Source organism: Poecilia formosa, unplaced genomic scaffold (genome assembly GCF_000485575.1).
Source record: "Poecilia formosa unplaced genomic scaffold, Poecilia_formosa-5.1.2 Scaffold13, whole genome shotgun sequence".
Taxonomy (NCBI): Eukaryota; Metazoa; Chordata; class Actinopteri; order Cyprinodontiformes; family Poeciliidae; genus Poecilia; species Poecilia formosa.
In genome coordinates, this window is record NW_006799952.1 from 2779037 (window position 1) to 2803972 (window position 24936).

A 24936-nucleotide genomic window follows, 5' to 3' on the forward strand; every position below is an offset into this window, starting at 1 on the left:
ATCTTCAACTTTAATCATGAGTTCTAGAGAAGAACATTTTGAGGACAGGTTGAAGTAGAGTTATTGTTCCTCAGCAGTTTACTTCAGAGAAGTAACATGGCGCATTTCAGTGTTCTTAGATTTTGTCAGATTTCATAAGACCAGATTTGTCAAGCTTTTCATCCTACTCATTTAATCTGTTACTCTGCTATGGTTTGACAGTTTCTTCTAAATTAAGTAAGGCTAATCGCCTCGTCTTCTGAAAGCTAACTGTGTTAAAAGTTACACGTATTGACAGGTTACAAATGTACAACATGGCAAGTGAAAACAAAATTGTTAGCTGGTGCACTTTGGTAAGTTTTTAATTTGGCCAAGATAGAGATTCTTGTTGAGTAATTCTGTGTAGATGTCTCCTACTAATCAAAAATAATTATTTAGCAGAAAAGGTTTTTGCTGTCTGCAACATTGTTTCATGGCTTGACAAGGTCTGCATGATGAAACTAAATAAAAGCCACCCCTCCTGCTACACACTAGAATAAAGAAAGAAAGAAAAAAAAAATCCTTTGGAAATTTTATCTGCATTTATGGCAATTTGTCTGTTTCTTTTTTTCCTGGGAGGCTTTTGATCAGTGACACCACCCACAGATAATGTGAAGCATGAAGGCCAAATCCTGCACTGCATCGATTGAACAAACACACCCCACCTCCCTCCACCAACACAAACACACTTGTGCTGCCCTAATACCACCACGGCGTTGGTCCACTATAGCAACAGCAGTAGCATGTGACAGCAACAGCATTCATTTGTGTGTAAGGGCAGCAATAACTTGTGCAGAATTTGTTTTCAGAAAGCAGTGTTGTGACGGCAACATTACTTAAGCACACTTGCAAATGAGGGCTGAAACAAATGAAACATGTCATGTTCGAACTCAATTTTCCGAAGAAAGCACACATTTAGTTTTTTTTCTTGCTAATAATTTGAGTTATTGTTTGTTTCTCACGTTTACAGATAAGCTACTTGTCATCTTACTACAGAAAATGTCTTAGATTGTGTATTATTTCAAAAGGTATTGTCAGGATTCCTTTGTACTTATCTTATTTTTTGCGTTTTTTCGCCCTCTTTCTCTCTGTAATCTCCATTTACCCCCCTCCTCTTTTGCCCATTCCCATTCTGCTTCCCTCCTTACCAGCCTTTCTCTCCCTCCCTCTTTTTCTTTCCCAGGCGAGTGATGCGTGCTGCAAACGGCGTGTGCGTGTAGTGTGAACAAGACCCACTGGTGTATGCGTGTGCCCGCGTGAGTTAAGTGTGCGTGCATGCGTGTGTGTGTGCAGAGACAGAGAGAGAGAGAGAGAGAGAGAGAGAGAGAGAGAGAGAGAGACATAGACTGAGCCCCCAACACGGAGCATGCCTCTGCGTCCGGCAGCCGGCAAACATGAGCCACCCAGCTCTCCACGGCAGGACCAGCAGCAGCGCACACACACACACTCACGCACGCACACGCACCCTTACACACACGCAGCGAACGGCAGCCAGGGGGCCAGCACTGACAGCAGCAGCTCCCGGGAAGAGGAGAGCAGCGTCCCCGTTCCTCACGCTGTTCCGGCTTTCGGTCCCGGTGGAGAGCACAGCAACAGTGCAGGAGCACCCATGGAGGAGCCAACAGGCAACACTGTGGTCATCCGCATTGGAATCCCAGACCTACAACAGACGGTAAGAGCTTTCTCTGTTGCCACTGCTGGAGAGCGTAAAAGAGAGGGAAGGTGCCTCTCCCCCTTCTTTGCTGTCAGGCTGCTTTTAACCTGTGTTCTATGCTTGGTGGATTGGAGATAATTATCTTTTTCTTTGTCTTTCCATTTTATCTTTTTGTGCTATTTTTTCCCTCTGTTTTCAGTCTGGTTCTCTCTCTCTCTCTCTCATCTTGTTGTCAGTATTCAGACTTTGTAGCTTTGCTTGCCTGCTGGCTTCTTGGGGTTCCACCCCTCCACTCCTCCCGCCTGTCCAACGGGCTCCTCACTAATAAAGGTGCCTCTTTATAAACTGGGCTTCAGCCGACTTTGACAACTTGTCTCTTAGGGTGAAAGTGAGACGGGAGAAAAAAATGCATTGGGGGTAAAGCAGGCTAATATACAGGATTAAAAAAAATCACGATAGTCATGAACACGGGCTGTAAAACTTTACCTCAGACCTGTCTTCTTGTTTCTGCTATTGCTCCACGTCAGGACAGAGAAAATAGGTTCAATATTAGTCTTCTTAATCAAGCAGCAATTTACCTGAAGAGGTAGCTTGTGCCTAGGTGTTTGGCATCTACTAAAGAAAAAAAAGCACAACCATTAGACTGTGAGATTGGTTGCTCCCTGCCGTTATTTTATCTAGCCTAGAATTTGGTATGCACTCCCCATCTCTTAACACATTCACCGTGACCAAAAGTCTCTGTCAGCTTGTGGTTGGTGCAGAAGGTGCTGCAGAAGGTGCAATCAATCAGGATAAATGTCCAGATCATTAATTAGTTTTCATCTACCCTAATTTATATTCATTGAGTGATGATTATTCTTGGAAGAACAATACATACCATTTTGTGTTTTTCTTTCTCTAGTTAGAAAGTCATTTAGTCTTTTAAAAATCTGCTAAAAAATACTGAATTGGCAGAAAAGGATTTCTTTTTTTCAGTTTACCATTAGGCATATGACTATGACCACTGACATATGGGATAAAGACCAATGGTTAATTTTTCATCTTAGCACCTCTTTTGGAGTGGGATATATTATGATTTATAAGCACATTAATATTTTTATTCTGAGCTGACATGTTAGAGGTAGGAACATTAGCAGGGTAAAGTTCAAATGAGTTTCACAAGGGCCACATTTTGATGGCTAAACGATTGGCTTAGATAATCTCCAAGCTCTTCTCAGCCATTTTCATTCTGCAGGTTGGTTAAAAGTGGTCCAACGATGGAACGGCGGTGAACTAGAGACAGGGTCATGTTCCACGTGAGGAGCCGAAGCCGGACCACTTGATGCACACCAACAGATTCTGTTGTTGTAGAAATTGATGTAGAAGTTGATGGTTCTGACATCTGAATGACTGTCACATAGTAAGGTGTCAGAAAACGGCACGTTGCAGGTTGTATGGCATTGTAAAGAAAACAGACAAGCTGCTGTGGCCACGCTAAGCTTTGTCAAACACCCAAAGTGCCAACAGTGGGCAGGTTAGTATCACAACTGGGCCATGCTGCCATGATGGTGAAGCTGTTCTGATGTATCATGTTTTCTTTTACATTGGATAGATGACTGGGTGTATCAAGTGTCACTTTTCAAGGTAACACATGGCTCCCAGTACCCATCCATCCAAACATCAATTTTCACTTATGAGATTAAAAAGTCCAGATGAAAAACCCAAACATCTCTTTCACTAAAGACACCTTTTAGCACATTCTTAGGGATCCAGAGGTGCTCCCAGGCCAGAAAGGATGCAAGTACCTCCAGCAAGATCAAGGCCTGCCCTATGCTCTCCTCCAAGTGAGAAGTTCCCAAAATATACTTTAGGAAGAAGACAAGTTGTGTCATAATTTATGTTATGCTTTGCTGGGAAATATTTGGTCCCGCTATGCATTTGAATGTTATTGTGGCTATCAGCATTTCCATGAAAACATTGTAGCCTGAAGTCCATAGCCTCTTGTAGGAGGATAATCATCTCTCTGCAAATCAAAAAAAATATTCAGTAATGATTTGAGGAGCACAAGTGCAACATTCCACATATTCAGTCTTTTTCAATTCAATTAATTTATGTAACGCCAGCTGAAAACAAATATCAGCTTAAAGCTTTTTCCAAGACAAAAATACGTAGTTTATTTACAGAATTGCATAGTCAATTCAATCCAAATTCAGTGTAGATAACATACATGACACCAGTTTGATTCTAGCTGTGACACAGTGCTGCCAAGTTTGGTCTATTGTCACAATTGGTGAGAAGCTTTTTGCCAAAGGAAATGCAACTGATTGCATGATCCAATAAATCAACAATCATATGTTTTGTTTGATAAACACCTGATCAATATCAATAGAAAATACGTTAGATAAAATTTTCAATAATTTCACTGGAATTCGAGCCAGAACCAAACAACATTTTGGGGGCTGTAGGCAGAGAAAAAGTCTTCAGCCACTAATCCTCCGACAGCAAGCTAACCAAGCTGTTGGTTACCTTGTTGAATGACGTGTGCAGTAGCAGTTTCAGGTTTTGCTACCGTGCCTCATAGCTGCTTAAAAATGGCGGAGTGAAAGGGCAAGATGAGTACAACAGCTTGAGAAGAAATTGTGGATAAAACAGAAAATACCAAGCCACCAGTTTGGCCACATTTCAGATATCTAAAACAAAAAACTAACAAATAATTATGGATATTGACTAATATGAAACATTTGTATCATGGGAAGATTTTCAGCCATATTGTCCAGCCCTACATGTTGCTAACAACTTGATGCTAAAAACCACTGCACACCTTCTGGATTTTAGTGGAGTCCATGCCAAAGAGCTATTAGCCAAGTGGTCATAAAGTTATGGCGAATAGGTGTGTTGTGATTCTCTGTTCTTGGGTCTTGAATATTGCTGTTGTTGCTATCTTGTACCTTGTACCATGCATGGTCTTGTAGCACACATAGGATTGCGTTATATCATGTTCATATCTGTGATACAGAAGTAGCTTTTTTAAAATCACATTTATGCTATAATCTGTCATCCTCTCATTTTACATCACCATAAATGGGATCCTAAATTTTTGATTCCCAAAATGTTGATCCTGCCCTTATCTGCTGTGCTACAGTGCATATAGAGGCTTTTTGAGTTTACTTTAGGTGTCCTTTTTATTCTTCCACAAGACATGTTAGGCAAAATGCAAGATGCTGGTAATGTGTTTTGTTATTGTTTATTAGCTCATTGTGGTTGGCTGAAATGACCCATTGTGTCTTAGTGAGGCTCCAGCTCTGCAAGCCCGAAATAAAGACAGGAAATAAAAGGAGGGCATTTGAAGAGAAAGCTGAGAATTCCCTGAAGGTACTGCATAGTAGCCTTCTGTGAGCAAAATAGTTTTTCATTCTAGTTCAAAACCCCTGCGCGCACACGCCGCCGCTCAAACACGCACACACGCACATAAATCCTAATCTCATTTCCAGGGGACTTACCTTAATGTTCTTACGTAATTCAAAGATGCTCAACAGTTCATTAGCCTTGCTCTCAAGTCGTGACATTTTATCCAGGAAATTTCTAAATGTTGAGAACACATATGGTGTGAAGTTGTGATCGACAGGCAAACAGAGCAAGCGCCTGGAAATCTGACAGATAAACATAGCGGCAGATGACAGATGGCTAGATTTTGAGACTTTGAATTTTTTATGCAGCAGTCAAAAGTGACTTCTGTATACACTGAGTGAAAAGGGGATTACTCTAGGACAGTCTGCCTGAGTAGGATTACATATCGCCTGCTGCGTTTCAAGTCTGGATCTGAAGAATGAAGCGTCATGCAAGGATCACAGTGGGAAACATTTTACCTTTTCAGCAGGAAAGAAGGAAAGAGTGAGGACTCATGTAGGGTGGATGCAATATGTGGAATGGCAATATCCTCTTACGGCTTTTCCCTCAATCTCTGGGCTGTTCCTTTACTGTAACAACCGTCCTGCTTCAGCAAACCTGTTATAAATGTGTCATCGTTGCAAAAAATGTGTTCCTAGATCAAGCTGCATTGCCAAACCTGCAATAAAAAAGATTAAAGTCTTTGGCTAATTTTTATATGTTTTCAGATTTATCAAATTTAAAATGTTCATAAGTTTGTAGATGTAGCATTCTCTCAGGTTGTAATGCAATAAAACGGAAAATGTGGAGTTAGCAGGGGACGAGAAGCTGCAAAGCCATTGAAATTTCATACCGAGAATTAATTTTATGAAAATGCTGTACCCTCCATGATTTGAAACTAATAAGTGAAATGAGTAGTTACTAAGGTTTTAGTGAAAATATTGTGTCGAGAGCTGAAGGAAGCAGTATGATCTCATTCACTGCTGAAATCTGTTTTCCCAGGCAGAGTGTTGTAGAGTCTACTAAAGATTTGGCTTTTTTGAGATAATAGGTATTGTTTATCATTCACCATATCCTGCATCAATGAAACACTTTCTTCTTTTACGGAAGCAAAAAGAGATGGATTCCCAATACTGCTAATGGGTGCTATTTATCTCTTTACAGAGCAAAGGTGTCATAAATAGACTGCCTCAAATATCTCTCTACCTTCTTTAATTCATACGCTTGTTTTTTTTTCCCTTCAGATTGTTGCTTCTTATAGGAGATTTCAAATTCTTATTTATTCACAACTTTTCTTTTGCTCTTAGATGTTTGGTACAACAATGTAATCTGCACATTAGTCAACAAGATGAAAGACTCAAAAACGGAAAAGCTGCATGTCTGATTACTCTTATTGTGGACCTTTGAGTTTGTGGGTTCTGTGATTCAGGTTTATTGTGTGGAAAATTGCTTGCTTTAACTATTTGAAAGCCCCACAGTTCTGTTATGCTGAGTAATTTTGGCATTTTATCGTAAAAAAGCAATTACAATAGTTGGTGAGGACAATTTCACATCTTTGGAATGCAAAGTTATCAATTCACGCTTTTTTTTTTCTTTTTAGACATTATATGCTTTACTGCAATTTCATATTTTTTTAATTGTACAGCCCCAATGTTGGTGATTTTAAGGATTTCCTCTCATTTTGCAGAAAATGGAAATGAAAAGAATTTAAGCCATCACTTAAACACATTCATTAGGAGCCATAACATATTGTGTAGGTCTGTGTTTCCATGTGGTGGATTTTTTTTTTTAAATATATATTTTTGTTTTTCATTCAGTGGAGTAAATGGAGGAGGGAAGAGAGGAAAGACATTATATTCAAGTAAGATTAGTGTCACTTCAAAAATAAATGTAAATAAAAGTAGAAATGTTTGGTGCAGCAAAACTTTTAATCAGAGTACTTTTCTTTAAAAAAAAGGTTACTGAGGCAAATGTAACAGATTAAATGTAATTGTTTTATTAGTAAACAAGTAAGCACGACTTTATTTAAATGTTTTTAGGAAAAGGAACAAAAAATACTCAAGAAAAAATCTGTAATGTTACAACACCACAGTATACAGTGCTCTGACTTCTAAGAAAATCCACCAAAGGGCATTCAGATCTCTTATTTTTCCTCCCGTCTTTTTGGGTGAGTCAGTCTTTCCAACAAACACATCTACATATTTGCGACAATATATATGCCATTCCGAAACAACCTATAATCCTCGGGGCTTGTGTTCAAATCAGACAGTTTTAACTTGGCGAGAAATTCTCCGGATGTAGTCGTGTTAAAAATAAGGGCAGTCCAGCATCACTCAATATTCCTGTTCTTGTTAGAAATTAGATTACTGTATGTCAAACAATTTAATGAGAATAATAGAAAACCAACAACACTGACAGTCATGGTATGAAGGCTGCAGGTTATGTGTAATTGTATAATTAATTCAGATGGGAGTGTTTAAAAGAATAGTTGTATTGCTTCATAATACAGAAGCAAACATATTATCGTTTTTTTTTTAAGGACGAAGGGAGCAAAGTTGTAAATGTTAATGATACTGTAGTATTTTCCTCTGTGAAAATATAATGAGTTATTTCAGACATTCATCAGAACTGTGCACTCTGATTAAAGAGTTTTATGGACTAAAAAAAACAACAAAACAAAACAAAAACAGTCCATAAAGTGCAACATGTCACTTACTGTGTGTGTACATTTTTTGAATCTGTTTTTTTGCTGATGGAGTTTAACGCTTCCTATTTTGAATCTTTCAAGGCTCTTATTCTGTTTTGGCTTCATTTTTTTTTCAATCTACTTATACTTATTATGTTGAAGAACCATTGTCACTACAAAGTTTTAAATAATGGTTTTATATAATGGCAGATGAATTGAAACCAAAATGGACTAAAATACAGTTTTGCTCTCTCTTAGCTTCTTGCTTCTGTCTGATGTGAAGTAATTACTCCTCTTTGGTTTCTAGACTGACTGACATTAACCCTATTTGTTGACCAACTTTTCTTTTGGTCCAAATGTCACTTTTCCTGGTAATTATGTTTTTTTTTTGCTTTAATGTTCAGTTTTCTTAAGTGGCCTTTACATTAAGCAGATATTGTCAAAAAGGTTAGAAGAGAGAGTAGGACCTCAAATACATAGATTGAAGCTTCAGTCAAAAGATACTGCAATGGGGGGAACCAGTCAATCAGCTGGGCTACCTAGTCCCAGTTGTTCAGACTTTGTTTAATCAAAATCAATACATGTGGACAATTTGATTAAGAAAATGGTTTGAACCAATAGCTGAATCTTTTAAAGAGGCGTATATTTTATGTTAATGTTACTGATGTTCTCTGAGAAAATTTGCCTATCGGAACAAAATGTAACATAGCAGAGCTGCAAAGATTTTCCCAGCTGATGAAAGAATCAGTAACAAATGTAGATCTAGATATATTCTAATGAATCTGCTCTGCTCTTCGCTGTACGTTGCTGAATGTTCTTTCCATCTTGGCCTGTTACTGATGCTTGCTTTCTTCACCGAGTTATTAAACGATTGAGGAATAGATGGAGCATAAAAGTTCCTTTGACAAGAAGAATGACAAATTTTTCATAGTTGTAACTGACTAAGCTTTATGAAACTAATATTTAGCATATCTTGCTTTTTATCAGAAAATGTATAGAAAGCAAAATTATCTTGTAATTGTAATTTCCCTAACATTTGGGGAACTGATTAGGTGGTGGTGCGATGTTCTGGGGATGTTTAGAATGACCTGGACGTCAAGGGTTACTGTGTAGCCATGAGGTGCCAACCTTAAACTACATGTTCAGTTAAGTGATACAGCACAATAGCAAGTTTACAAACCCTCACAAAAATGTTTTGGGGTGGCTTAGTCAAAGTCTAAACCTGGATAAAACTGAAACACTAGTACAAGACCCTAAATGGACTGTTTGTGATAAAAAAGAAAACAACTAAATGTTGCATAAATTTTAAAAAATTTGAAAAAGCATTGTAAAACTATTGTTAATCATGACTCACGCTTGATGGCAACCGCCGTAATACAAGATAAAAACAATCTATATTTAACATTACACAGCTAAAAACAAGTTAAAAGCCAGTGTGAATAATAAAGTCATTCGGATAATAAAGCTCTGCAATGGACTGGCAACCTGTCCAGGTTACACTGCGCCTCTTGCCCGTTGATTTAGGCATCAGCACCCCTGGTGACCTCACTGGGGATGAGTGTTCTGGATAATGCATGGATGGCTTTATTATTAAGCTAATAGATTAACTTTTTCCACAGGCCATAGTAATTCGTCTGAGCTGGAATAGGTGTTGGTGAGTTGGATCTGAGTTGGTCAATGACTTAGAAAACCCAATATCAGTTCATCATGAATGCCATGACCAAGATCTTTTATAATGATTTAGATTTGGTTGAGCCATGTCTGCAAATGAAAGAAAAACCTTGTATATAGAGGCCTGTTTAAGATTTTGGCCATCAACGACTAAGAACATTTTTTACATCTCCTTATCAAGTTTCATGCTTTTTCTGCGATTGTTGTCATTTTTTTGATTCAATTAATATTTTTCTGAGAGTTATTTTCCTTTTGTGTATACACTGTGTACAGGCTTCCTTAAAAGTGTCTTTTATTCTGCTTTCCCTGATTCTGAGTTGATGCTTGCACACAGTGGTCTGACAGTTCACTGACATACATATAGTCTTCACAGAGATTGATTGACACATGCATTGTTATATCTGTGAGTTGTGGAAATCTTTCTGGAAAAAAACGTATACCTCTGCGCTTCTATTTTTAACTTCATTCATATTGGCAAGAGGACACAAGACATGACTAGCATATTCAGCTCCATCTGGCTACAGGACCCAACTAGAGAAAGACAAAGAATAGAAAGCTATGACCCTTTTCTAAAACACGTTTCTCATATTCTGATTTTGTTTCGCCCTCATCTCTGTTTCTGCTCAATTTGTCTATAACCCCTTAAAGAGACAGCATAATGTAACTTCATTAGCTTTATTTATTAAGCTAATAAATAAACCACCAGCAGGCAAGGCGGGTGAAGAGTCTTGTCCAAGGACACAATGGCAGAAACAGGTCAGTAGTTACATCTGGCAAAGACCTAAATCACATAAACCTAAATCTGTATGTGATTTAGGTTGGTGTCCAAATATTTTTGTGATATTCCATCATTCTGATTGTTTCTTCCCTGTGGAAAGACCATCAACTATATGAACTGCTCTTTGCTGAAACAAAAATTGTCAGCCTTTGCTTGCTAAAAATTAAAGTGCAACTTGTGCAAATAAATCAAAAGGATTGCAGAACTCTATATTTTGCAATTTTCACCCACAGGGTTTTTTTTATAAAAGCATAAGTGAGATCTACTCACTCTTCTCCAACACACCTAAATCAAACGAATCACTTGTTACCAGGCCGAGCTGAATGGCTTGCTGAGGAGGGAATTCAGCCATATCTAAAAGTTTGTTTTAGCAGGGATGCATCTAAATGTTGCAGGATTGTTTGCTCTTGAGGACTAGATTTGGGCACCTATACCACAGGGATTAAGTGGATATAGAAAATGGATGGATTTTATTAGAGCAGATTAGAAATATGACCCAGAAAGATCATATAAGAAAAAACATATTACTGTTATTATACATCAGTGTTTACCTTAGGAAAGCTAATTCAGTATATGTCATTTCTCAAATACAGGCCCATAGCATCTGTCTTGTCCCTTCTGTTCTCCCTTTTATTGTTTTCCTTTTGAAGTCCTGGGAATATATTGAGACAGTAATATGAGCCCACTGCCACTGACCCGTTCAGTATAATGTCTGTTCGAAATATTTTGTTTGTTGCTGACCAAACACCTCTTATGATGTAGATTTTCATATAGGATCTCATACATGATGTTCTTGGATAAAAGTAGTGCAGTCTAAGGCATGCTAAGAACAATCGAGCAGGAGATGATAGTATCACTGTTTGATGTCAAACAGAGAGCAAAGTGTGTGAGCAAAGTGGCCCACAAACTTGGCCCAGTTACACCAGTGATGACAGGAGTGGGCCAACATTTCAGAACTATTGTGAGAAGCTTATAGCAGGATACCCAAACCACTTGACCTAAATCATATACAGTAAAACATAATTCGAACAAACACTAAAGACATTTATGCAAATTTCTCAACTTGAAGAAGTTTGACTTTTTTCTCTTTTCTTTCCATTATTGTGGCATTTAGCTGATAGAAATGTTGGTAATCCTAAGTAACTGTCGGTGAGAAAAAGAGGTGAGGCATCTGATTTTACCGTGTATCCAAACATCTGGATTTCAACTCTAAAGTTATGATTTACAGCAATTTCACTTGGCAACGAGGAACATTACTCTTCACAGTTTCACTCACTGTGAAATGAATCCGTTATCATTAGCTCAAAGTCATCAACAGCTAACACATCCCGTTAGCAAAGCTTTCCGTTCGGCTACAGAACATTCTCACACCTGTTAGTCAGAAATTACCACAATAGCATATTAAACACTATTCTTTTCAGAGACAAGAGTAGGGTTCTCTTTTCTTGTGTTGGATAGGCTTATTGTTTTATTATTGAGGCACAGTGTTCAAGATGTCATTTTTTTTCTCTACAAGTGTTGAAGTCTCATAGTGACTGACGTTAACTGTAAAGCTTTTCGGCATGTTTGGTCCCGCCTGTCAAAAGCAATCTGAAAGATGGCTTTAATCGTCATTTGTTGTGTGTAGCTTGTGATTTTGTACATTGACGCATACAAAAAGAAAAAGTTAGAGCGAGGTAGATGCAAATAAGTAATTTTATTCATCATATGCATGCACATTATTTTGTGGATGGAAATATGTTGACACAACTAAATTCTTCTAAAGTGTTGTCTGTTATGTTTTTCTTGTATTCATAAAATAATGCTAAGAGCCTCACTTTTTTCACTTTTCTATCAAGCTAAAAGATTGATTACATGCTTGCATCCTTTGCAAGTAATGCTATTTTGAAGACTACATAAAATTCCTATCTGTTGAAATGATCAGAATTGTATGACATGTTCATAATTGTCCAAAGAAGGTAAAAATATTTATTTTAGAAAATTGTGATTTTTAATCGCCATTGTTGGCCATACTCTGTCATATTTCAATTCTTTTAGTTGACATCAAAAAGCACCAGGTACAACCACTTAAACAGAAATGTGATATTTCGAAAGATTACTGACAAAACATATATTACTCTCACAGTGCATCCAATGACACACACTCCCTTCCCTAAACAAAGTGGACAACAGACAGCATGAACCATTTATTTGTTTTATTTGTGGCGTGATATTTCTTGCATTTACCAGTTTGCTCCACAGTTGATTTGTTATTTCACTGTCATATATTTGGGACTGTTTTGTGTCAGACCAAGGGCATAATAAGTCTGTAGTTATCTGTTGAGCTCACAAATAATGTACTGAGCTATGCAATTGCTGTGACTATAATACTGTCAGCAAACAGTCCTATTCTGTTCACGTTTCTACTTGATTATTTCTCCCAAGGCTAACTTAATGTTCATACAACAACAATCACCGACATCAGTCTCTTCGGATTCCTCTGGAAAACAAAACAAACCAAAAAAAAAATATTCTCCCCAGTCCAATCCTGATGTTCTGGAGTTGGGTGAACACCTATTGTCGTTCTTTTATTCTTATTCGTCGTTTCAGAAACTGCATCAGCCAAAGTATGCAATGTGGTTTATAGCTAATTCTAATCTTTTGATACTCATTTAACCATACTGCATTTCTCCGTTAGGAGGTGGTTGCAAATATTCATGTCAAGCCATTGAAATCTGTGTCTACATAAATTAAACATCATTCATCAGACACTCAGCAAAGATTAATATTTTTGTTTAGTCAATTTTGATCCTTGTAAGTTGATCCCTACTGTAAGGTGATAGCTGTACTCACAGTATTTTCTATTGTTTTATTGAGTCAAAATGACTCATCTCAGTGGTTTGAGGTACATCTGAGCCTGACTTCCATATTTAATTAACTTAATTGTTAGGGAGAGACATGGAGATAATAGAACATCTAAGAGAATAAGTTGAAATACGTCAGGGAATGAGGCTTAGTCCAGTTGTATTCATAATTTAATGTAGATTTTTAGAAGCAGTAAGGTGAAGTGAAATGCTTTCAAGAAATCTTTTTCTCTTGCTCATTTTGAAATTTTAGATACCATCTTCTGTTGTTACTTGAGGGATTTAAAATATGACGAGTTTGACCTTTGATTCAGTGACTGACTCAATTATGCTGTGTGGGTTACACAAAGATTACTGAGCTTTTCATGACGTGGTTTCGTGTGTGTTTTGTCTGAAGCAGAGAGACGCATTTACTTTACAATTCAAAATTATCGGGGCTGAGCTACCCCATGGGGATCAAAGTTAGGCCTGTCGCGAGAAACAATAAATCAATTAATCGCACGATAAATTAAACCTATCGACCTCATTTTAATTATCGGCTTTATCGTCTCTTCCAGTCTTTTTTTCTTTCTGTTGATGACACTGAATGGAAAAAAAAGGCTCAACTCCGGTGCTCTTCCTTAGTGTAATGTCCAGCACACACTACACGAGTCGTTGGCGGACTGTCGGCCCATTTTCAAAACCTGACAGAAATCCTAGGTTTAACTGTTCGATCGGGTTCGTCATGGCGTGTGGTGTCCAGCCACATGGGCACAAAATAATGGCTACAAGTCCAGTTAACTCCCCTCCCCTTGTCATTTCTATATTCTTTGAACGAAATGTTGAATAAATATTAATTATGTTTCCAAATCATCTCCAATGTCCGCTGGACTTCGGGTTGCGGCGTGTCAGCTGTTTGGGATTCCCCTTCGTAATTTCTCCTCAAAAAGCACGGAGGAGAATCCACGCTTTCTGATTGGCTACTTGTCACATTCAACGGGCTGCATTGACGCTTCCAGTCGGGGGAAATCCCTGATTTAGATCGGAGCGGCCACGACGATCTACCGTAACACAGCACACACTGCAGGATGATCGGTTACGAAATCACCAGCGGCCAATGTTCTCAGATTGTCATAAGGGGAAAACAGGGGCAAAAAATCGTGTAGTGTGAACTACTGCATTAGGTAGTCAGATGTGCCCATCTTCTCTATTTAAATCTCGTGATTCCTGAAGGGCAATGTAGTATACAGATTTCATAACTGCACTCTTTTGGTTGAATGCAGTATTTATTTCCACTTTGGCTTTATGTTGTTTAGCTTTTATTCAAGCACGTATTTTTTTTATGGAGACTGAGAATCAATTTTATTTTTGTTTTTGGTTGCTTTGTTTATTTAGTTTATTAGTTCCAGTGTTATGTGTTCTTTTGAAAATAAAGTGTATCTATCTATGGCAGGAAAATGCATGCATTATTAGTCATTTCCATTAAATCAGTGTCAAAAGGTCTCAAAACAATATTATCATTTATCGCAATAATTTTTTAGACAATTAATCGCTCGGCAAAATTTTGTTATCATGACAGGCCTAATCAAAGTTGAAACTTGTAAAAAGGAAGTAAGGTTTTATTAATTTCCTACTGAACAGCAATACAGGAAGCAGGTTTAAAATGGGTCCCACCAGCGATCTTGACTGGTTGGCTCTGACTAAATGAAGACAGAGAGCTGGTATTACTTCAGAGGTTTAAAGAGTGGAGTTTCTGGCTTAAGTTTGTCACCATTCCACTGACCTTTCTCCTTTGGTTAAGAATTATTGGTGGGATGAAAGAAATGCTATATGGATGACTGCTTTTGCTGAAATCAATTTGCCCAAAAGCCAGAGGAATAGAACATATTTTATCTGTGTGCCTGTTGAAATATTGGAGATGAATTTTAAAATGATATCAACTCTTTAGAGAGAAGATACTATTCTCATTTACACTGAATTGAGTCAACACCAGTGAACATAGCCTGCTGGTTTAGAAGGAGCAAACTCTTTAAAACATTGACAGCCGCAGTTCATCCACACAAACCATAAAAATACTCTGCTTTTATCAACGTTTTAGGACATTTTCTCAAATATAGGAAATGATGTGCAGTTATTAAAAGATACACTGATGTGATTAGTACATCAGTTCAACAAAAATACACCTGGTTCTGACAAAACCAGGTGTCAGAACCAGGTGATTGAGGAAAAGAATCCACATTAAAGGTATAGCGACTGATTGGAAATTATAAGGAGGAGAATTTCTTGTAATTATTGCTACTGACAGAATTGAAAAAGTTGCACTCTGACTATTAAAATATTACAACTAACACTGGTTCTACTTTGACTGCCTCAGAATGAATGTAGGTAATTTCTGGTGATAAAAAAAGTGCTATATTTACTTCAAAAATTAGGAATTACATCTGGGAATGCCATAAAACCAAACTAAACAATTTCCCAGTTCTCTGTTTAGAAACCAGAAGGATCTGGTAATTTATATACTCAGTGACCACAAATTTTTTTTTTAAAACTTTGAGAAACAATGCATACTCAAGCCACATTGTTCAACCAACTGAAGCCTGATATTTATTGTTTAAATTATTTATGTTTTTATAAGAAAACTGAAAAAGTCCTGCAGTGACTTTTTCAGTTTTCTGAAAAAGTCACTGCAGGACTGTGCAGTGACACATCTGGCCTGTGGACTGTGCAGTGATACATCTGGCCAGAGAGAGGTAGTGCTTGTTTAAAATTAATAACAATAGATACTTGTGTTCTTCTGGAGTGCAAAATACCTAGACACTACAAAGATGCTTGTAATGTTTAGTCATGTACATATATGTTATGATATGTGATGTGTAGTCGGATCCAAGAGTGGTGTGATTATGATTGTGATGTGCGTCACAGACATACTTCTCTAACGGGTTAATAATCATAATTTTCAGCCATTGTTTTTGTCTTGATTTAGTGCGCCTGGCTTTTTCTGGTGAAGAATTATGATGCATGTCTCACATCAATGACATTATAGCCAGATAAAATGTATCATCACCGTTCAGACTGCAGAAGCTTTGAAAAAATATGATGAACACAAAATTGAAAGGGTGAAAGATGCCATTTCTTTAGACTGGGGTCCAAAAGTCTCAAGCTATCACATATGAGAAAATAATTTTAAGGGACATTTTACTTATTTAAGCCTGCATAACCATCTTGGGAATGCCTTGTATGAATAAACTATTATTTAGATTTAATAACGAGGACAAGTCTTGCATCTTTCATAAACTAAGGCTTTTGTTTGTATAAATAAAGAAGGCATATTGAATTTAGTGAACTGTGGGTTTGCTGCTTAATGGATAAATACAATTAGAAACGTGCGTCACATTCAGAAGTTAGTAAAATATTACTGCCTTGAAAAGCGTTACCCAGCATGCCTTATTGGATAGTCGTTTTATTTCAGAAGGTTTCCTTGGCAACTGGATGGGATGCAGAGCTCTTTGGTGCACCCCAATGACATTCAGAATTAAGAAAACAGAGAATAAAGTAAAAGGAAGCGGAATCTGTCTAAAGTGTCAATTTCGCTGCCAATCGCAGACAGTACAGCGTTTGCATTGAGTTGTTGTTAAGCTCCAGTATTTGTCTCTGTGTTGGGCTGTTGTGCAGCTTCTAGAGCAGTGGTTCTTAACCTGGGTTCGATTGAGCCCCAGGGGTTCGATGAGTCGGTCTCAGGGGTTCGGCGGAGCCTCTGCCGCGGAGGTAAACACACTTGTGTAAAGTCGTGATGACGTCCCGCTTTGCCATCACTTGCTGCAGAGGATCACGTTACATTGCTTGTAATGCGGAGGAGCACTGATTGAAGGAGTCCCACTCTCAGCATGGATTTGAACTTGTGTCTTTAATTACTTCAGCAAAACTTACCGTTTTTACCAAATTCTGTAGCTTTCGGTGTATTTCTAAATCTGCTCCTTAGTCGCATCTTTTCGGGGTTCCTACTGCCTCTAGTGGCGTGGGGGTGGTAACACAACTAATATAATTACATTTCTAAATCAGAATACCGCAAAGTCTTTATTATTTATTATACATTTTTCATTCTCTTAAGAATGTAGAGCTAATTAAATGATCTAAACAAGACCTTAAAGTGGTTCCAGTTTCTCTCGATGGCCAACCTGTTCAAACTGTGGCAAATTTGGATCGTTCCTGGACAGTCAGGTCAACTTTGCTGAAAACACTGATTATATTTTGAAGAACTTTTCTCAGAGACTCTATCTTGTAAGAAGACTTAGTGATCATGGGGTGCCCCAACTAGACTCTAGTTGGGGCACCCTTATGTCTTGAATTTGGGGGGAGAATCATATTTTATTTATCACTACAGAAGGGTTCGGTGAATGCGCATATGAAACTGGTGGGTTCGGTACCTCAGAAAAGGTTAAGAACCACTGTTCTAGAGTGATACATTTTATATTTAAAACATGAATGAGAAACAGATGCACATGCAAAATTTATGAAAAATATAATTTATGTAAAAATATGCATCTTTTAAAGATACAGCCTTTTCTTGATAGTCATTGCATATTCACTGATAAAAGGTACATGTACGAATGATTCTTGCATGTAAATCAAATGTAACTCTGTCTCTTCTAGTGTTGGGAAAATGAAATAAGAAGGTTTTTATCTGAGGTCTGGTGGTATCACAACTTACTTTTTCCTGTGTCACTTACCAAATGCAGCAGGGTCAACAATGTGTGGCGAGTTTGAATCCCTGTGAACTTTGCACAGATTGCCCATTAAAACCATTATTATTTCATAATTGCTACTGAAATTCAGGTTGGATTTAATCATCTCTTGCATAGCTTTTCTGTTTTTTGTCAAATTATTTCAATGTCATTGCATGATACCTTAAATCTACAGTATATAACGTTTATGAACAATATGATTTTGGAATATTTGCTAAAGCTGTCACTGTCATAACAGTTTAACATGAGATAGGTAATCTGTAAAAAACAAACAAAAAAAAAAGCTCTTCTGTCTGCTCCCTGTGATTCTGTGGTGTAGGATAGAAATGCACTTATCCCAGTCAAAGACAACCAATCAGAGCCAGGAGAAAGGTCTTAGTGCTGTCAATCAAGCTTGTGTATGCTGTCAGTCATGCATGTAGCCATGAGGTGTCTTTTTGTAAACAAGATACCAGATTATCCCGATGACAAACACAATGCTGTTGGAAAATGCACTAGGGTGGACTTACAGAGATTTACCAAGGCTCAGGAAGCAGTGAAGTATCAGAGGTCATCAATTGAAAAGAATGAAAAGAGAAAGATTTAGATTTTTAAGATGGCTGCTAATGGTCAGAGAGTGTAATCTCTTCAGAGTTCCAATGCTATTTGTTAAAATTACTGTTGTCTGGAAGGTCACTACTTAAAGCTGATTTTCCCATTTACACCCACGCTCTCTAGGATTTGGATGTCACTTTCTTGTTTGCTTAACTTTTTTGATTTAAAATAGTTTACACTTACCTCTCCTTCTATCAGCACCACCAGGCCAGACTAGGATTAAGTAAAGAGACGGAAAAAAAAGCCTGAATTTACTTGCCTCTTTAGCACAAATGAGCCCAACTAGTCGTGTCAAATGTGCAGCATGAATCACGCACCATTGTCCATAATTAGGTGAAGTTGCTCCTTAGCATAGACTGTTTAGTTCCCATTCACACTGTGCATTTCAGGGTGTTCGGATCTTGATAGCAACTGATTTATCTCTGTTAATTGAATCAATGCAGTTTTGCCTCATTGTGTCTGTGGTGTAGGATGTAATGCATCAAATGAAAACTCACAGATGCCAACTTCATTATAAACAAAATAAAGTAGTTGTATACCAAAACAGGCCTGAATGGACGGACTCACAGGGTTGTGCTTTTTAAATTATGAGACCAAAGCTCAGATGCAAGATAATGTAGGGTGACATTCTCTCATTTTAGAACAAATATGTTTGGATGCCGACTGTGAAAGATACAAATGGAGAGATGCTGTGTTTACATTAGTGTGTTCATGGCCAGATGTGGCCTCATGACGTGTTCATTTGGGGCTGCATTGTTCTGTGGTTGAATTGTAGCACGTTGTAAATGGAGGCCTAGCTGCCTTTGGCTGCTGCTCTCATGTCTCAGTACAATTCACTTTATAGATGATCCTATTAAGTTGATGTTCTTTTAATCTTGCCAAGATAAGTTTTCCAATAAGTTTTGCATTTTTTAAGATAACTGTTAACTCTGTTATCTTTGAAACACAACACAGATTGTTCGGTTGTTGGCATTTAAACAATGATATAGTGTGAAATTTTATGTTGATGACTGAAGGTAAAGAAAGGAGAAAGAAAAAGGTGCAAATCCATTTTCATCTTGTTAAAGTCAGTGGTTTTTGAACCAGGAATGTGTTTCTATTTGCACAATAAAAGCTGAAACTGATAGGTGACCTTCAGTTATCTCTTAAATTTGAAAATTTTACCATCTTTGAGCTTTGAGGCACCTGACTAAGCTACTTTCTGTGGGAATATTCTGTGACAACACTGTATTTTTAAGAAAAAGTTTCGCTCTTTTTTAGCAATATCATATCACAAAAATATCCCACGCTTGTATTGCACATTTAATATTTTTCCTAGTACTTTGTAGACTTAGATTGCCCTGATGCAACGTTTATTATCACTACATTTTGCTTCTCTGACAGGAGAGCAAGATGAGTGCAATACCTTAAGAGATGGAAAACTGGAGTAACGCTCGACTGTGTCCATTATTTGAAACCTTTAAGCTTTAAATAAAATCTTAAAGAATACCAGAGTATGCCATGGTATGATTAGCCTAGATAGACCTCTGTTGCTATATATTAACATGCAATTTAAGGCTTGTATTATGTTTCTTAAATTAACTACACTACTAACTTATGTAATGTTATTTTTCTAAACTTACAGCATAATACACAGTGTTAAATCAATGAATAAATACGCACACAAACTACAAGTTTTTAAGATTAGATATATATTTCAGAATCAAAATATAACATCTATATTGTTATTGTTGTCTTAATTTTCTAAGTTGATTACAAATGTTTGGTTGTTGCATGGGGAAGATGTTGTCTTATTCTGATATCGTCTTTGAATCATAGAACCACTTTAATGACTACTCAATTGTGCTTTTTTTGATGGCTGTCCAAGTTTAGCTTTTCTTGTAAAGGTATCTTAATGAACTGTAATGAAATGACCACCTGTACAGGAAATACTACCCCTCTTCCCCTCAGGGCATCAGCCCACTGTGCATGGATAAGCTAGTATAAAGTGGATCAATGAATGCCATAATTTAACTTCTTTTTAGCCTACATTGTCCTCACACAGGCTGCAAGCTTTTCTGCTAGAGACAAAGATGTACATGGTGCAAATAGTTCATCTGGCTACCACAGGCTATCCCTGATATCCAGTCAGAATCGATTTAGCATCTTTTTATTTGTCCTAGACTCTACCACATTACTGTTTTTATTGTTCAGAGGCCCCTCTGTGTTGTCGTTTTATTTCAGGTGTTATCTTGCAGTTTTGAATGTAGCAACACATTCTCTCTTTTTCTTTTTTTAAGGATTTGCCTTTTGTAATTTACAGTTTTGTCAGCAAGGAAACTTATGTGTTGATTCAGTTAATGCCAGCAATAGCTTATCATTGGAGCAAATGGGCTACACTGTAGCCAGTCTACTCAACACAAGGTGTCAATGTTTAGAAAATCATAGTGGCCAACAGGGACAGCAGAAAAAGAAAACGAATTCAGTAATTAAACGGACACACACAAATAAAGAGTACCATATTTAACTTTGTCTTGCCCAATATAGACCATGTTTTTAAAAAAAAATATATTTTGTCTATTAATTTTCGTATCTATTTCGTATCTTTTTGCTTATAGTCTACGTCTGTATGTTTTTACCCAGCCTATTGACTAAGAAGACAAAAACCCAAAACAGTGGAAAACACTGTGAAGAATAAAAGTACTGGACAGTGGCATTTCATTCAATTTGTCAAACTTTGTACAATTATGCATCCCGTCCGGTAATATGGTGACTTAACTGTCTGTTTTTAAATGCATCCTCTAAACGATGTAGTTTTGAAGGGACCAAACACATGTTAGCAATATTAATGATCTGTGTTACTATTTCCCTTTAGGGCATTGGTTAGGAATCTGTGCTTCCCTCACATACAGGAGGCTCGGCAGTGTTAATTAGTGCATATGTCATCTGGGCAGCGACAGCCAGAGGTCTTGGGAGATTGAGACTGGGCTACAAGAGAGTCATTACACTCCATCATCTCAGCACTCCCCTGTTCTTTTACTTCACTTCACCACCACGCTTTACTCTTCTTTCTTTTCTCTTTCGATGCATCACTTTCTCCTAAAAGGCAACAACAATGCCGTGTCTCTTTCCATTGAGGCAGGATGCCATCTGTGCCTTTAGAGATACTGCAGTCATGCCCTGATCCATGCATCATTCCTGCTTGCATAACCACAAACAGAGCCACACAAACAATCCCTCTTAATTAGTGAGGCACTTTTGGACTGTGCTTTGAATTCCAATTCGGAATGATGTAATGTGTGTTTGTTTACACTACGTCGAACTGTTATATGCTTAGTGGAACTTATGCATGTAGTGGCCTTTTTACTTCTTCTCCAGTCAAATATATATATATATTTTTTTTTAAATGCCAGTGTTTATAAACAACCAAGACGTAGAATACTAAACATATTATCATCGTCGTCATTATCCTTATTGTTAGCAGAAGTAATACATTTCAGCTGCAGAACTTCATGTTTCATCATAGGGCACTTTTTTGTAAAGTTATCAGGAGAAGTCGGCACAGGCTCTTGCTTTTATTGCTTGTTTTTGTCACATGCGATACCCTGCAATGTCCTTCTTAGTTTATGCCACATAATTACAGCTGTGCAAAGCATTTCGGTGTGTGTTAGATAAAGAGACATTAGCACCTCTAAAGCCCATTTAGCTTTAACCTTCAGATGCCCAGTGATCTGTGATATAGTCATTAGCTGAGATTTCTCTCTTTTTTTGAGCATATTTGAACCTCATCTTGTGTGACTTTCAATATTTCAAAGTGAATATCTGTTTATTTCACCTCTGCTTTTCTGCACATATTCTGTGTCCACTCATCCTTAATATTAAGTCTCTAATTTAACCAGACTAAAAGATCACAGCTTGGCATTTGATGAAAGGGTGTCAGCAGCAAATAGAGACCAAAAGAAGAAGAAGAAAAAAAAAAGTTACACCCTAGGGCGTCTGATCTAACCCAGAGTTTGAATGAGTTTGACATGAGAGCACACTGATGAAGACACAAGGCTGCCTTGGCTGCAGTGGCTAACAAACGGGGACCTGGGCCAACACATTCACTTTGGCACCAAACGGTGATTTAGCATCTCTCAAAAACTGCGGCTTAAATGTTATGGCTTGCCACATCTGTGTGAATTTGTGAAGCACCTCACGTGACTCTCTCCACATATGCCAGCTCTTCTGTCTTGTTCTTCTGCTCTAATTTTCTCATCATAAATTAACCCCCACCGCACCACTCAGGCTTGCCTTGGCTCTTTATTTTTTTTATCCTCTTTCGTGATCACCCATGCAGGTGTGTTACATTACCAAACCAAATGATGCTTTTGCGGACACTTTGCAATCATATCTGTAAAATGCAAATGATGCATCTTGGTGTAAATAATTATCAGCGGTGCACTTGGATTTGGAGAATGAGTATCCTTCCTGTAATGTGATCAGAGCAGTTTTTAGTTTATCTAAAAGAATGCCTAGGAATCCCCGGAGTCTTTTAGACAGCGTGAACAAAAGATTACTCTGATTGTAGAGTGATTATGAGTGAATACTATTAAGAATTTCGCAAAGCTAATCCATTCAAAGTTCAATTTATTCACATGGAATAATGGCGGGCATGCACTTTATATCTGCGTTCTGAATTAAATATTATCCTATTCTGACCTACAGTTGAACCTCAGTAAAATAAAACTTTCTTTATTACAGTAATTCACTTAAAGTTAAGTTTGGATGATTATGGCCGGCAGTCATAATCATCATCAAGACCCAACTTCAAGTTATTTTTATTTATTTATTTTTTTCCAGAAAAAACACTTCATAACTCAGACTACTGGAAAGTATGTTCTGCGCATCTTATTTGTTCAAATAAATTACTCTTGGACACAACACTTTACATCAATAAAATATTTTTGCATTTGAATTGAACTTGAACCAGCTTCTCCTCTCAATAAGGAGAGACCAACAAAAGTATCTGCCAGACAACTGTGATGTTGACCGTCTTCTCCATGATTACATAGGCTGAATTTCATGTCTCAGTTTTTCATTAGCTCATCAGAACTGCAGAAATAGATGCTTACAATATATAAATCTGTGTATAATGAACAAATATGACTGTGATTTTTTTTTTCAACTAATATTACTTGTTTTAACAATTTACATTTTAATTTATGTAGATGCAGCTGCACAAACTATCTACTGTCTAGAAAATTAAAATAAAACTAGAATACTTTTTTCTTTTACTTCGCTGAAACCAGATAATCAAATATTAAAATACATGTATTTCTTCCTTACAGCAATCCTTAAATAAAGCTAAATAAATGCTTTCCATAAGTTCCATTGAACTATCTTGTCGTTTGTTTCCATTTATATCAAGTTGTTGCATTATCACATGACTAATAACGATAATCTGAAGATTTTTAACCGTAATTACCTCAGGCTGGAGTTGTCATTAACCCTGTTTAATGAGAGCAGCATCTGCTCCTCTGTTCTGGCTAACTGTGATTGCTTTACATATTTACAGTAACAGCTGATAAGATTTTGCTTCTCCCTTCGAGCCACTACCATGTTGTGTAATTACTGAATGCGGTCTGCCGCCTCTCCTTGTTGGTGTATAGAAAAACTTTTCTTTATGTCAAAAACCGTTTTGTTTTTTTTTCATACAAATTTTCAGGAATGGGTTCAAGAAAAGACCAGTTGTTGCCAATCTAGGAAATCGAGTGCTAACTCTTCTTGCTAAAGCGTTAGGTTTGAATTCAGACACCTGAATATTTGTAGTTTATTCTCCTTTAAATTTTTAAGCCTTAAAGGCCATTCTAAGGCTGCTTCACTTCCCGGTTTCATAAACATTGGCAATATTCTCAAAATCTGTTCAATCAGCTGTATCTCTTGTTTCTTAATCTGTTTTAATGGAAGCAGCCGTTACCAACCTTGAATTACTTCACAATCTCGTTTTAAATGCAACAAAATTGTATGCCTATGATATTTAGTTCACAACTACTTAGCAGAAATAAAGGTACAAAGAAATTGTCTAGTGCATTTAGAAACATTTAATCTAACAGTTAATACCAGAAAATATTAAAATTGGAAGAGAGAGAGAGAGAGAGAGAGAGAGAGAGAGAGAGAGAGAGACGTTTAGACTCAAATTAATTGGTTACAAGCAGCACAGACTTCATATAAAAAAGGAGGAACCACCACAGGCGCAGCCTATTAAAAACAGAAGAGGTCACAGACAGTACAACACCACTTTGTGCCAAACTCCATCAGAGAGCCATCAATCTGTTACGAAATGATCATGTTTAATACAAAGTTGCAAAAACACAATTCATCTACAATACTGTGAAATGATTCATTCTGAGAAAGTCTGTGCGTTTACTTTGTAAACGCACAGACTGGAGGTTGCCGTTGGAAGTATTTGACCTTTAAGGTTTTAGACAGCACAGCGTGAGAATGTATCACGCCCCTGGGATCAATACGACCACATGGGCTCATGAGTACCATGCAAAGAGCTGTCAAATCATTATGAAGACCATCCTGCTGGAAATGCATGGAACATCGTGTTATAAATGCTGGCTTCTTTTGTAAAACTCAGA

General features: G+C 37.4%; 1 protein-coding gene across 4 annotated transcripts in view; it reads left to right on the forward strand.

The window, feature by feature from the left end:
- Positions 1-1342: 1342 nt before the first annotated feature.
- The window catches only part of shank3a (SH3 and multiple ankyrin repeat domains 3a), a 145927-nt gene continuing 122333 nt past the window's right edge, over positions 1343-24936 (forward strand). For 3 of the 4 annotated variants that reach the window (XM_016668117.1, XM_016668114.1, XM_016668115.1), the window contains exon 1: positions 1344-1690. In XM_016668117.1, coding sequence (XP_016523603.1) covers positions 1385-1690 — 306 coding nt within the window. In that variant the 5' untranslated portion in view covers positions 1344-1384. Of the gene's footprint in view, positions 1691-24936 lie in introns of all 4 variants that reach the window. The other variant, XM_016668116.1, reaches the window with a different exon arrangement.